This window comes from Haliotis cracherodii, unplaced genomic scaffold, assembly GCF_022045235.1.
Source record: "Haliotis cracherodii isolate W230 unplaced genomic scaffold, xgHalCrac1.p SCAF_8, whole genome shotgun sequence".
Lineage (NCBI taxonomy): Eukaryota > Metazoa > Mollusca > Gastropoda > Lepetellida > Haliotidae > Haliotis > Haliotis cracherodii.
This window is the reverse complement of record NW_027266341.1, coordinates 37,551,079-37,567,439: the sequence shown is the minus strand read 5'-3', so window position 1 is coordinate 37,567,439 and position 16,361 is coordinate 37,551,079. Positions and strand designations below refer to the sequence as shown.

Genomic DNA, 16,361 nt, shown 5'->3' with positions numbered 1-16,361 from the left:
GCATACACGCAGAGCACAGCGTACAGAGTGTAATTGTTGTGCGAGTAACACTTAATTATTGGGGCTGTAATAATTAGTCCTCACAACACGCAGTCACATTTAACAATCCCACTTTTCAATCACGCTTCGCATATGTCACGACGCAGGTGGGAGTGTCTGCTCGTTTATTTCATATTTGCTAAAGGACAGCTCATTTCAACAGTGGATCGGCCATGGCAAGTGACAGAAAGGTAGCACTGGTAAGAATAGATAGTTGGTTCCACCAAACACGGTGAACATACCAATTTAGTATTTTACAACTAACTCCACTATTCCGATCTATTCTTATATCTTTGTTTTCACAACAAACTGGTATCCTGTCTATAACTAATGACCGGTGACGCAATGGCGTGTTGTGTTTAGCGCAGCAAATACCGGCTGACAGTTCACAACCATAATGCGTATGTACATCATGTATACAAACATGATATATATAAATAGATACAATATTGCGTCCTATATGCGTACAAATGAAAATAGACGCAAATACCTTACATTGCAAGTCCTGGCGGGAAGCAAAAACATATTACTGTATGGAGGATAAAAAAAACTATTCATAATTGCATGTTACATATAATTGACATTCCTGTTCTCTGCAATTTATCTGTAGGATTAAAAACAACTAAGTACCCTTGGCAAGCAAATAGGAACACATTATTCTTTGGGGATTTTTTTATTTTTCTTAAATTCAGAGGTGTTTTAACATAACATTCAAGGCATTAATGTAAAACTATGCATTGGTACAACTTCCTCCTTGTTGGTCCTGTTGCAGGAAGACCGGTAAGGATTGGGGCTAGAATCGGTCTTCAGCAACCCATGCTCGCCGTAAAAGGTGACTATGCTTGTCGTAAGAGACGACTAACGGGATCGGGTGGTCATGCTCGCTGACTTGGTTGATGCATGTCATCGGTCCTAATTGTGTGGAGCGATGCTCATGATGTCAATCACTGGATTGTTTGGTCCAGACACGATTATTTACAGATCGCCGTCATATGGCTGGAATATTGCTGAGTGCGGCGTTAAACAACACCAAACAAACAAGCAAACAAACCTTTTGCGTGGATCGATGCTCATGATGTTAATAACTGGATTGTCTGGTCCAGACTCGATTATTTACGTTGGCGTTAAACAACAAACAAACAATACCTATTGCAGCAGTTTTCCAGATGTGCATGAATATCTTCCAGGTGACGGGGTCCAACAAGGGCGTGGGCTTTGCCGTGGTTAGAGCGTTGTGTAAGAGCTACGATGGGGACGTCTTGCTTACATGTAACTAATAAATCTTATTTCTGTAGACTTTTTAACCTGTTCTGATTGTGATTAATAAGAATTGCTACCAATGAGTTTTATTTCAATTTTGTTTATAGACAGCCCCATCATCTTTGATGGATCAGAAAAAATAAAAAGATACAACTGCAGAAACCAAACACACAAGTAGCTGAACTAACTGGATAATAACTCATCAAATGCTTTCTTCATAGCCCACAGAAAATAACAAAACCTATTCTGACTGAAGTAAATCAATGTACAGGTTACTAGAGCTCCGTGTCTTTGAGGCATTGAGTGCTTACTCACATGGTATCATGCATAGTTTCCTGTGGTCTTCAATATGTTTTGATTCCCTTGGGTTCAGTCTATAAGGGCAGTTTAGACAATATGTAAACAGATTGTATTTCATTATTCTGCTTAAATGTTGTTTCTAATTTGTATCTGTTGTGTTGCCCCATGTGTGTAACACGTCTAATTAATAATAAGCACCACGTGGCGCAAGCAGCTCAAAATAACTTGGGTTATGGTAGTATAATGAGCCAAGCACCCTGTCCTTGCTGGACACAATGGCATGAAACCAACCATTTTAACTGAACTCAACACCCGCGACGCTCTTTTGTCGACATAGCAAACTTAAGACCAGGAATCACTTCATGATGTCAATCACTGGATAGTCTGGTCCAGACTCGATCTGGCACAGTACTTAATGGTATGCTCTTAAGCTTCTGACCAACTTTAAACTTAGTGTCATAATGAAAATGTCATGATTGTCAGTCATTTCTGCATGTATCGGGGCGGTCGGGTAGCCTAGTGGTTGAAGCGTTCGCTCATCACGCCAAAGAACCGGGTTCGATTCCCGACATGGGTACAATGTGTGAAGCCCATTTCCGGTGTCCCCCGCCGTGATATTGCTGGCATATTGCTAAAAGCATACTCACTCACTCACTACATCATGAAATTCGGTATCGGGTCACAACTTTGACCTGTATGTCATGCCGTGGCTGCCATTAGTGTTGCTTTTGTCATAATGAACATGTAGTTTTGCTCCACATATATATTTAACCTTTGTATTTTGTACATGGTGTGATGATGTGTATAGTAGAGACATCTGTTGTTTATTTACTCTAACCCTTATGATCTAATACGATATACCAGGAAAATTCTGGTAAGCCCTGTGACTCTATGGTTCTTCTTATTTCGACCAGTTCACTGGCTATGAAAAACACACATAATATGGTAAGCGTGGCCTGGTTGGTACGTCTAGCTCTCCTATGCTAAAGAAGGTTCTACTAAGATATGTTCTGATTTTTCCTTTACAGTTTTAGATCTTGACCTCAAATCACACATTTCCCCAATTATAAGTCTTGAGCCACACTTTTAAGCCAATGCGAGGCTTTCACCAATACATGTATTTGAATTAATTGGTGTTCCCCTAACCACACAGCTCGGGGTGAAGGTCGTGGGCAGGCAGCCATCGCTGACCTAAACAAGGAAGGCTTGCAGCCCAAGTTCCATCAGCTGGACATCAGTGACCGGTCAAGCATAGAGCGACTGAAGTCCTTCCTACACTCCACCTATGGGGGGTTGGATGTTCTGGTCAACAATGCCGGAATAGCATACAAGGTATATCTCGTTATTGTGATTCTGGAATAATATACAAGGCATAACAGCTTGTTAATGTGATGCTGTAACAGCGTACAAGCCATAAGACATTGGTATTATGATATTGGAATATATATCTTACAGTATAACGTCTTGTTAATGTGATGTTGTAACAGCGTACAAGTCATAAGGTATTATGATACTTGAACATCATACAGTATAACGTCTTGTTAATGTGATGTTGTAACAGCGTACAAGTCATAAGGTATTATGATACTGGAACATCATACAGCATAACGTCTTGTTAATGTGATGCTGTAACAGCGTACAAGTCATAAGGTATTATGATACTGGAATATCATACAGTGTAACGCCTTGTTAATGTGATGCTGTAAAAGCGTACAAGTCATGAGGTATTTTGAAACTGAAATATCATACAGTATAACGTCTTGTTAATGTGATGCTGTAACAGCGTACAGGTCATAAGGTATTATGAAACTGGAATATCATACAGTAGAACGTCTTGTTAATGTGCTGCTGTAACAGCGTACAAGTCATAAGGTATTGGTATTATGATATTGGAATATATATCATACAGTAGAAAACTGAATTTGATTGATTTAAATCTACCAACTAGAGACATGTCTGCGAGAACGTGCAAAAAGCAACGGTCACTTTATGAAAGCCCCAGGGATCTGTACATACCATCACACATATCCAGCGTTATACAATCACCTTCAGTAAAATACATACCTAGAACAAGCTCACACCCATTTACTACGTTTAAGGGACATATTTTGTATTTTCGAATGTTTCAGTGTTCCAAAATTTAGGGATGAAAATCTTAAACAATAAATCATTTTGTATGGATAACATATTTCTGTTATAACATCCAAATATTAATTTTAATGAACAAAATACACAGACTAATAACCCAGGATATTCCAGGAAGATGACCCAGCCCCTTTCTCGGAACGTGCTGAAGTTACGTGTAAGACCAACTTCTGGGCAACCCTGGACGTCTGCCGTGTGCTGTTCCCCCTGCTCCGACCTCACGCCAGGTACGACAACAAACCAGCTCACACGCCAGGTACGACAACAAACCAGCTCACACGCCAGGTACGACAACAAACCAGCTCACACGCCAGGTACGACAACAAACCAGCTCACACGTCAGGTATGACACAACAAACCAGCTCACACGCAAAGTATGACACAACAAACCGGTTCACACGCCAGGTACGACAACAAACCACCTCACACGCCAGGTATGACACAACAAACCACCTCACACGCCAGGTATGACACAACAAACCAGCTCACATGACAGGTACGACACAACAAACCAGCTCACACGCAAAGTATGACACAACAAACCGGCTCACACGCCAGGTACGACAACAAACCAGCTCACACGCCAGGTATGACACAACAAACCAGCTCATACGCCAGATACGACACAACAAACCAGCTCACATGACATGTACGACACAACAAACCAGCTCACACGCCAGATACGACACAACAAACCAGCTCACACGCCATGTACGACAACAAGCCAGCTGACACGCCAGGTACGACAACAAACCAGCTCACACGCCAGGTACGACAACAAACCAGCTCACACGCCAGGTATGACACAACAAACCAGCTCATACGCCAGATACGACACAACAAACCAGCTCACATGACAGGTACGACACAACAAACCAGCTCACACGCCAGGTACGACAACAAGCCAGCTGACACGCCAGGTACGACAACAAACCAGCTCACACGCCAGGTACGACAACAAACCAGCTGACACGTCAGGTATGACAACAAACCAGCTCACACGTCAGGTACGACACAACAAACCAGCTCACACGCCAGGTACGACAACAAACCAGCTCACACGCCAGATACGACACAAAAAAACAGCTCACATGTCAGGTACGACAACAAACCAGCTCACACGCCAGATACGACACAACAAACCAGCTCACACGTCAGGTACGACACAACAAACCAGCTCACACGTCAGGTACGACAACAAACCAGCTCATACGCCAGATACGAAAACAAACCAGCTCACACGACAGGTACGACAACAAACCAGCTCACACGCCAGATACGACACACAAAAAAGGGCACATGTCAGGTACGACAACAAACCAGCTCACACGCCAGGTACGACAACAAACCAGCTCACACGACAGGTACGACAACAAACCAGCTCACACGTCAGTTATGACACAACAAACCAGCTCATACACCAGATACGACAACAAACCAGCTCACACGCCAGATACGACAACAAACCAACTCACATGAGAGGTAAGACACAACAAACCAGCTCACATGCCAGGTACGACACAGCAAACCAGCTCACAAGACAGGCATGACACAGCAAAATGTACTCACTCATTTGATATTTAACAATAACTGATTGGATATGGCTGTCAGAATAAAAGACGTCAAGACAGTGTACTTGGCACATGTTTAGAAAAAATCAACAAATGGCCATTGTAAAGTGAATGTTGTCCATTGTATTGCTTCGGCAGGGTCGTGAACGTCTCAAGCTTGGTATCTCAGTTTGCCATCACAAGATGTTCTCCAGCTGTTCAAGGTCGCTTCAAGGACCCCGGCCTGACTATGGGTGGTCTCGAGAAGATCATGCAGGAGTTTGTATAGTAAGTCAGAGAATATATTGGTTTAAAGAGAAGTGAAATGGGTTCTTTTGAACTAATATGTAATGTGAATTGCAAATGTGTCATGCAAACCTGCGCTACCTGTAGATTTGTCTGTGCTAAACTCTAAAACCGAACACTGAGGTCCACGCAGATTACACAAACGCCATGGGTCCTTTCAGCAAACACGCACAACATGGCCCATTCGGGACATACAAACAGCATGGTCTCTTCAGAACACACAAACGCCTTGGTCCAATCTAATTAAAATCAGATATAAGTTCTCGCTGCCACTAAACAAAGATCTGAAGACATCCTTTTACGGGTCACGTCAGACCGACCTTGCGCGAACTTTGACCGACCAATGGAATAACTTATCAGAAGGCAGCTTTAAGACACTAATTTCAAATTGGCGACTACGCTTCGAAACATATTTTGACAAATTCTCGATTAAAAATTTGAAACCTGAACAAACGAACATTCTGGAATCGCTAATAGATGGTCCAGATTGTATAGATTCAGTCGTTAAACCCGTAACTATCGTTCGGAATACCCCGTGTTAAAGTTTTCGTGGATGCATGACTAGAAATCACATTCCGACTGTCACTTTCATGATCTGGTAAGTGACGCTCTGATTGGTCGGATGAAAGGTCGTTCTGACGTGACCCCTAATGGAATGTCCTCAGATCTTTGTTTAACGATAGCGAGAACTAAGATTTGATTTTAATTAGATTAACCTTGGTCCATTCAGAACACACAAACGCGATTGTTCATTCAGGACGAACAAACACCATGGTCAATTCAGAACACACATACACTAGGGTCCATTGAGAAAACACCTTAAAGTATGTGTTGATTCTAATGCCAGTTGTGGTCTGTATTTCCAGTGCTGCCAAGGCAGGTACTCACCGGGACCAGGGCTTCGCCAACATGCCGTACGGAATGTCCAAGATCGGGGTCACTATCATGTCCTTCATCCAAGACAGAGAAATCAGGAAGGACTCAAGAGAGGACATCGTCATCAATGCGGTGAGGACACGGCTTGATGGTTTTGATAAGAGACTCCCTTACAACCAAATATTTATCATTTATATCACGTACATATGTTGAGATGCTATCCTGCAGGTGAAAAACACACTAAGCCACTACAGTACAGTGAACAAATCAACCATTTTTTTGTCAACAGTAAACTAAAAGAGGCAGTATTCTTTCAGAAAAATCTTCCTACTTTAGTCGACCTGTATACTGTTTTCAACAATTGCAATTGAACTAAATAATCACAAGTGACATTTGACTGGCTAACCTGGCAATTATTTTCGCGAAATATAATATGCCACGCCCACTAACGGACTACAGATTCCTGATTGGCTGATAATAGAGTGGATGGTGGTTTTGTTGCAATATTACACTGAACAATATCACTGATTTCAAATTGACGTTTTAGGTTATTTGTGTTAATTATTTCAAAAACCACTCCTTGAAATTATTTTGTAGGTATTCATTTATAACTTCAATATGTTTTTGTATTTACGGAGTTTTCGGATTAACAGTGTGCACTCCCGTATTTACATTTATACCTTGAAGTCAGTTCTTAATTAGACAACTACACGATGTAACTGTATGTAGCAAGTTTGTACTTTTGTCTTTTCTTCTTCTTCTTTTTTTATTTATTTAGTTATTTATTTATTTATTTAATTCTTTTTTCTTTTTTTTTTTTTTTTTGGGGGGGGGGGGGGGGGGGGGGCTATGGCAGAACAGATCCACAGAACAAGATTTACATAGATCAGGCCTGTCTGTTGCGCTGAACATGGTATTCATAATATATAGAATATAAGATCAACAGTACAAGGTGGTAGCGATGAGGGATTTAACGTGATAATGATTGTGATGATGATTTTCAGTGCTCTCCTGGGCGTGTGGCAACTGACATGACCAGCCATAAAGGAACGAAGACCATTGATGAAGGTGACCTTTGACAAAATCCATTACAAGATAGCAGCATTAAATATGAACACACGTGACAAAAAACTCATCAGTCACATGGGCCAGTGACTAGAACCATTTACTAACCCGGATGTAGGGGAACGGAATCTGATTAAGCAGCCCCATGTAAAGTTTGTTTGTTTGTTGTTTAACGCCACACTCAGCAATATTCCAGCTATATGACGCCGGTCTGTAAAATAATCGAGTCTGGACCAAACAATCCAGTGATTGACATCATGAGCATCGATCCACGCAATTAGGGTCGATGACATGTATCAACCAAGTCAGTGAACCTGACCACCCGATCCCGTTAGTCGCCTTTTGCGACAAGCATAGTCGCCTTTTACGGCAAGTACGGGTTGCTGAAGACCTATTCTACCCCGGAATCTTCACGGGTCCCCCATGTAAAGAGTTTGTTCAAATTTGCGTTCCTCCGATGTGTATGACATTTGTTTGATACCTCTTTTATTTACTCCTTGGGACATGTTATGACATATGTTTGGATGGCATTGTAGGTCAAGGTCACACGTCATAAACTAGGTGTAAAATAAAGTTTGAATACACAAACAATTGTTCATTTACGATTGGAATTTATGATGTGTGATATTTAGAGCAGCTTTACGATTGCATCAACTTTAGGTGCCCTCCATATTAAGTTAAGGTCACGAGAGGTCAAATTATGAAATATGGCTTAAACTTTGTGAAAGAAATAAAAAAAGTTCCAATCGTCTTTTGAACATGGAATACCTATTTCAATTCACAAAAATTCACAACATTAGTATGGTAGTAACATGAGAAAAAAGGCGATCAGACAATTACATTACACAAGAAACAGAGTATTTAAAACGTTAAAAAGAGAATTTACAAATATCAATGAAAACTCATTGCATCACATCCGAGGTTAAGGTAGCATGGTTTTGAGTCCAATAAGCTGCTTAAGTGATCCGCATGTCCACCGCATAAGAATTATATCACTGAATAAAGGTGAGCTTCTGTACCTCTAGTACACCGACTTGTGGTTACTAAAACCTCTTGACATACAATGTGGCTGAAATTCAGTTGAACAACAGAGTCAATCATCCCGTTCTTTAACTTATGGATTGTGACTTGTTCTTTAGGTGCAGACACCCTGGTCTATTTGGCTCTCCTTCCACCCAACACCACATCCCCCAGAGGCAACATAGTCGCGGACAGAAGAATCCAGAACTGGGGATAGCATGTAACTACCAGAAAGTGATGGAGCACCTGTACGTTATGGAACAGGGTAAACATTTTGCTCAAAGGGTGCGCAGGCTGGTTTTGTTTTAACTGTCAGCAGATGGCTCAAGCTGGACTAGCAGCCAACATACAATTCCAAAATACATTGAAAACAAACAATTAAAAGCTTACTTATTAGCATGGGGACTTAAGTCTTAATTAATTGCTTGTTAACTCAACTTGAGATGTATTCGCAGGGGCAGGTGGTGACTTCGGAACCCATTTCTATTAAAAGAGGAATATTTCAGGGCGATTCTTTTAGTCCTTTGCTTTTCTGTCTCTGTATCAATTTCAAAATAAAGTAATAGAAAGTAAATGTAATTTGTACATTTTGGAATATCCTAACGAATTACGAATTGTATTAAAATGCCAATGTCAGACAAAATCTGCATAATCTCCATGCCTACATGTATATGTTTAATATGAAAAATAAATCAAACATGTAATTGTTATAATCTGAAGATATAATAAGGACAATGATATCATAATTAAAATGATATTACTAATCCTAAACTGAAGCATGCCTCTACACTAAACATTGAATTAATATGTGGCAATTGCAATATGTGGCATATAGCTTGTAGGGATGTATGTACACACGGGCATCGTGGGGCATAGTTTTCTCTTACAATCCTTTGGCCAAACGAATTGTTTTGTGTTTTACGGATCATCCTAACTTTGGCTTTCTTGTGTTTAAATTAAAGAGAACAAAATGATTTGCTGAGTTAAAACATACGCTCACCTGGACATCATCAATATCAGGGTATCTGTCACAGTAAGGAAATAGTCGGTTGTGCAGATTTTAGAACATGTGGGACATATATGTATATGTAGAACATGTGGGACTATGTATAACATATATAACTTTGTTACTATCACATGTCATACGATATCAGGATTGAGGACAGTGGAAATTGCCTTAGCAACCAAAGTTTTAAGTTGTCAATATTTAACTTATATGACATTGTATCAGCTTAACAGGGGTGACTACGTGAAATCGTAGAAGCCTCTCTTGCCAACACAAGCGAGGGAAACCCAAAGTGATGGATGAGCTACATTTTAACCACTTTAGTAAAAGCCACGAGCACAAGAGGCATGGTGATGGCAAGACGGGCAGCGAAGGACATCACGAATCTCCCTGGATTTGTTTATCCGGACAATTTCATTCAGAACAGTACAATACAGATTAACAGAATTAAATGTATATGAATCGCCCAGCCTTACTTCTCATTGTAATGCCTTGTCTGTGGTTGCCCAGATATTTAAAGGTTTCTGACTGCTTTATATAGAGAGAGATGTGTATATATTTGCTGTTAATACAGATTTTTGTATGTAATAAAGAATATATGTACTGAGGATTACCGTTCTTTGTCCAGTAACATTCTGATTACAAAGGCTTTGGCTCACCTGGATATAATCAGTGAGATCTGTGGCTTATCAATAGCAACAGAAATTATATATCTGTTTATCTCCAAGACTGCAGAATATTTCAATATCATTTCCACATAACATATTGTAAATACCCGAAGCGACAACAATGTAAACTATTTAATTTGCTTCCTGCGTTAGTGTTCTGTTTGTACATATTGTTTGTGGGTCGGACAACCAATGCTGGCGTGGTAAGGCTCCTTATGCGCCGGGTGCATGGTGCCCCATCTGTTCGCACCCAAGGTGTGTTTGTTTAAATCGAATCTTGCTCAGAAGGACTCGATCCATCCATGAGTATTTGCAAGTGAGATGAGTTTAAGTAAGAATTTTTACTTTCAAGTGATGTTTGTTTCTTGAAAGGTGAGGTCAAATGGGTTTAATGTCACGTCCAAGATTATTGCAGTTATATAGCGATGTGCATGCACGTGTGTGTGTGGCTGCTTGTACTAGTCAGGACTAAAGACGCTTATAGTGCAAGCCCATTGAGATACCATGCCGCAGTTTAACATGAATACCCAACTCGGACATAGTATACTGACTCTAATTCGACCAGTCCTTGTTTTAGCCCCTTAATGCCGAGCGCAAGACATGGTAACAAGTTTTTTGGTATGACTTGACAGGGGATCGAACCCCGGACCTTCCGGACTCCGGGTAAACGCTCTACCACTAGAGTTTATTGAAAGAATTATGCCACTAAGTAGGTAAGCAAAATAAGAATCCTTGGTCATTGTTTCATGAATGTATCGATCTCCTGATCAAAACAAGGATTTCAAAATTAAATATTTCTTCTGAATGTATGATCGCCGTTCCCTGCACCTCCATGAAACGCGAACGCTGCATACAGAATTGTCGTGGTTCAGCTGCTCCCTGAAAATCAAAATTAAAAACTTTCACCCGATATGCTATATTTCCAAAAGTCCAGTAAATATTGCTTCTACATATACATTTTTCCACATGTGGTGGGTTCAAGGATATGGAGGCTCCCAGTATAAACTGGGTTCTACACAGGCAATGACAATCCGATACTGCAGGCAGTATACCCAAGTATCATGTACCATAGTATCATATACCATAGTATCATGTACCATTACCCTTTAGTTGATTACAAGGCCAAAGCAATGCGTCTATGGGTACCAACAATGTACATTGGAGAAGTCTTTATTCTGCTTTTACAATGATCTGTTTAAAAGTTGTTCAGCAGTATATATTGCTGTGTCCAGTACATGTACCATCAAATCCCTGTCTCAAAGATTTACCATGACCCGTTATATTTACAGAAAGTATTTGAGACAAGTGGAATTAATACCATTTGGATTCTCAAACAATCTCAGAAAAGGACCAGGTTCAATTCTGTCAAAAGACATTTGATTTTCACCTTTGTACGCCACTATCCTATATGACAAATCGTTTGGGGAAAACTTCATTCCTTGATCCATGTCACAATACGTTGGGACCATAAATATAGTTACACATCTATCTTCAGAGGTTCAGGTCAACCACTTAAAAAACGCAAATGCCATCTGAAGTTTACTGAGAAAACAATAGGTTTAAACGCTGGACTTTCCCAATGATAACATCTGTGTAAAATTTGGGGGTAAAATATTAAGTAAAGAGGTAAGCATCCCTACTGGCACTAATTGTTCTCCCCTTCTTGCGAGTCTGTTTCTTCATGCACAGGAACCAGAATCTCTGCTCGGATTGGCAGTAATAAACTTCAGTATATGATCTTATATCATTCAATAACCATCAAATAGTCAATTTCGTTCCTCAGAACTAGAAATAAAGGGGACCAGTGAGGCCGCTTCATCTGTTCCATATTTAGGTCTGTGCATAAAGATTCAGAGTGACAAAACACTCTCCACAAGACTGTATGACAAGAGGGATGACCTCAAATTGACTGAATGACAAGAGGGATCGACGATTTCAAATTGACCGTATGACAAGAGGGATGACTTCAAATTTCCAAGAGTCAACTTCACCTTAATGTCGAGCAATATTTCATCAGCTGCAGCTTTTAGTTTTACCTTTCACAAGTTTAAGGTATCATCGAGCATGCTCTTCATACCAGGAATTCAAAGGGTGTCATACGACTCTTGCTTGAAGTTGTTTGATCAAGGTTACAACATCCAAGGCGCAAAGCTTTCAAAACGTTGTATGGTAAACATGTGGAGGCCATTCCCAAATTTGATTGTCCGATGCAATCCCCTATTTTCACTTGTACCATATGTGTATGAACAATTGACTTGCCCCGTTGGGACAGGATACGCTCAGCTTTTCGCGAGCACCTGTTATCATCACTATTTGATAGTGATTCATAAAGACATGTTCATGATAGTTGAAATCTGTTTTGGGCAGAGATTTCTTCTGAAAATGGAAAAGGTATTGCTTTTATTATTATGTTGCAAGTATTTTTGGAAGGAATTTTACATTGGGTGCATAAACCGAGTGCGTATATTTTCACAAGTATATTCAGCAGAAACAGGAGTGTTTTGGCTTGGAATGGGGGAGGGGGAGAGTGTCAAATGTTACTGTGTTTGTGTGGTGGTGCTGGCAATATTTGGGATGGTATCATCGATGAGTTGCAAGTTGATGATGGTTTATCTATAAGTATATATGGGGTGCTGAAATAATTTTGTTGCAGAAGTCTCTAGTGTTACAGTTTTTCAATGCATTTCCGTCATTGAACATTGAAACAGTGTATCTTTATGGTAACCAGTCAATCATGAAGGTGAATGTGGTATAACTAATGGATACAGGCTTTGTCAGTGTTTCAGCTGATCTGAGGCAAAAGGTATCTGTCTGATGAGGTTTGACCTATAGATTACGTACCTCACAGAGAAGGAATTGCGTAATAGCGAAATATTTTGTTGTGGACACAACATGATCTCATAGTGCTATATCCACGGATATTTTCAGTCCTTTGAGCAAATTATTTCATTGTGACAAGACAAAAAAAAGCTTTTGGGAAAGTGAACACACTAATATGAGGAACGTGCATTGATCAATTACTTGCAGAAGAAGTGCTTTTACACCAAAAAACACAACTGAAGATATGAGTAAAAACACAGGGAAGTATGCCCCATGCTGTGCCACCATAAAGAGGTGGGTAGCATACTTTACTCCCATCGTGGACATCGTGGTTGCTTTGTTGTTTTACACCGAACTCACCAATATACCAGCTACATGATGGCGGTCTGTAAATAATCGAGTCTGGGCAATCCAGTGATTGACATCATGAGCATCGATCCACGCAGTTGGGATCGATAACGTGCTTCAACAAAGTCAACGAGCCTGACCACCCGATCCCGTTTGTCGACAACCCTAGTCGCCTTTTACGGTAAGTATGGGTTGGTGAAGACCTATTCTTCCCCGGATCTTCACGTGTCTCAGAGTATGGGAATGTTGAGGGTGTCATCATAGTGGACTTACCTCCAAAAGGCCAAACGGAGCAAACTTTTGAGACAATAACAAGATGACTTTAAGACTAAGAGACGTGGGTTGCTGCGAATTGGAGGAGTGCTCTTCCATCAGCAGACACGTGAGGATTCCGGGGTAGAATAGGTCTTCAGCAACCCATGCTTGCCGTAAAATTCTGGCTCGCTGACTTGGTTGATGCATGTCATCGATCCCAATTGCAAGGATCGATGCTCATGACATTAAACACTGGATTGTCTTGTCTTGACTCGATTATTTACAGACCGCCGTCATATAGCTGGAATATTTCTGAGTGCGGCGTTAAACAACAAACCAACCAACCAACCATCAGCACAAATCAATTACCGTGGCTACAAGCCATGGGTGTGGCTTTGAGCTCCTTCAACACTCACCTCCTTGTCCTCATCTGGCTTCGTCAGACTTCCATCTATTTTCAAACATGAAGAACGCTCTTGGCGGAACCCGCCTCGAATTTCACCTTGAACTTTGACGCCATGTCAGGTGTGGGTAACTTTGTGGACAGCCAAAAGAAAGTGAACTTAGAAGCTTGGATTAAAATTCCTCCAACATCGTTGGTAAAAGTGCGTTAATGTGGAAGGGACTAATTATTTCTTTAGGTCAAGTCTTTTAAATGTGAGACTATCAGTCAACCCTCGTATTAGGATCCCGGAAGTGGGCTAAAAAGCAATCGTTTCCTCGCCCTATGCAATCCCACACACTACCCCCGCATGGGTATGTTGGGAAAATATGAAGGTTTGAAATACAAAAATTGTTGCACGATGCTTATGAAGATTTAGGTTTATAATTTGATTTGAAGAAAATCTGGTTTTCCAGCTGAAGCTGAACAGATTTCCAGTCTCCATGCAAACCACCACGACCAACAACAACAACCATACACAATCCAAGCCCGTCCCCGTTGGTTGTCCGCAAAGTAACCATGAGTCTACCCTAATTTGTCCCCTGAAGGCAGGTTAGATATCGAAGCGGTCGTAAAATACAACGTTACGTTTTGACCATGCAATCAAACCGCTGTTATTTCATGAAAATGACTTCGTGTTTATTACTTTTCCCCCACAGTGTCAATGTCGGGGACTTTGTGGTTGTTCTTTTGTGTCTGTTTTTGTTGTTTAACGCTGCAGGCCACAACATTGCAGCTGTATGACGACAACCTGCAATCATCGGACCAGACAATCCAGTGATTGACCTCTTGACCATCGATCAAACCAATGAGGTAGAATGACATGCAAATCAACAAACCTGACCACCCGATCCATTTAGTCGCCTTTTACAAACATAGGTTGATGGGGACCCTTATTGTATCACGGAATGAATGTCTTAATAAAAAAAGGTTAAACGAATCTCAGACTCTTTCTGTATTTCCTGTGCCAGAGTCACTTCTCATTTAATCTAGGACGCTGTAACTGAAATACGTACATTTCTGTACTTTAATTTTCTGTACTTTTTCTGCTCACACTGAAGGCCCAGGTTCGATTCCGCACATGGACACAATGCGTGGTGCCAATATGGTACCCCTGCCGCAATACTCCTGGAATATTGTTGTATGCGGCGTAAAACCGTAGCCGCTCACTCTCCCCGAATAGCACACACATTAAACATAATTACATACAGATTACTGCACGGGTGGCTGTCAGACACCATTTATCTTACAACGAGTGGTTTCAAAACGTATCTGGGGCGGTCGGGTAGCCTAGTGGTTAAAGCGTTCGCTCGTCACGCCGAAGACCCGGGTTCGATTCCCGACATGGGTACAATGAATGAAGCCCATTTCTGGTGTCCCCCGTCGTGATATTGCTGGAATATTGCTAAAACGGCGTAAAACCATACTCACTCACTCACGGAGTACCTGTGGAATATCTCGATGATGATAAAGCAAACAGCATAATATCAAAGACTTATCTAAGACACATTTACACCTGAAAACCATAACGTTTCTACACAGACGAGTGTCGTTTGGTGTATGCGCCGCTTTCGGTTTATTCCCCCTGCAGTGTGTCTTTGTACGATAAACTCGTCTTCAAATTCGAAAAAACCCAACGAAGAACAAGGGGTTGTTTATTTCATGAAAAAACGTCGTTCTATCATGGCGTCGTTTATGGAGATTCGACAGTGTCTTGAGTAAGCAGCTTCAGTGGCAGGGGGGTTGATGATGTCATTTGATTGTGACGTCAGTCATGGTACCCCCGAGAATTACAATTACATTACAATTTTGATCGATGTTATTTACAAAACGGTAATTTATCATAGAGATGGGGGAGGGCGGGTTAGGTTTCAAGTTTCCATCTTTCAAAACCGATTTCGGAAGTGAGAAGGAAGAGGTGTTTCAAGCTTTCAACCTTTCAAAACTATAGTTTGAGATATGAATTGTCAAGTGTTACACGGATCTAATACAATCACCTTTCCCCCAGGAAAAGAGAGACAATTGATTTCAATTACAGTAAATTACGTTTATAACGAACACGCTTATAACGAACTGACCAATATAACGAACTTATGTTATTTATTTGTTGTATATATGCTGTATATGTGCTTATAACGAACTATGGTTATTAGTGGTCCCTTTGAGTTCGTTATAACCGTTGTTTACTGTACTTGAAAGTAAGGAACAGTCTGTGACACGAAAAATAGCTAGATATATTGATTCAAGTTTGAGTTTAGCTT

General features: G+C 40.8%; 1 protein-coding gene across 1 annotated transcript; it reads left to right on the top strand.

The window, feature by feature from the left end:
* The first annotated feature begins 212 nt into the window (after nucleotides 1-212).
* On the top strand, nucleotides 213-8,778 carry LOC139450112 (carbonyl reductase [NADPH] 1-like). The gene is made up of 8 exons (XM_071231764.1): nucleotides 213-239; nucleotides 1,227-1,308; nucleotides 2,753-2,931; nucleotides 3,859-3,971; nucleotides 5,454-5,582; nucleotides 6,467-6,608; nucleotides 7,481-7,544; nucleotides 8,681-8,778. Exons 1-8 carry the CDS (start codon nucleotides 213-215, stop codon nucleotides 8,776-8,778), a joined length of 834 nt encoding a protein of 277 aa, XP_071087865.1.
* Nucleotides 8,779-16,361: the final 7,583 nt, after the last annotated feature.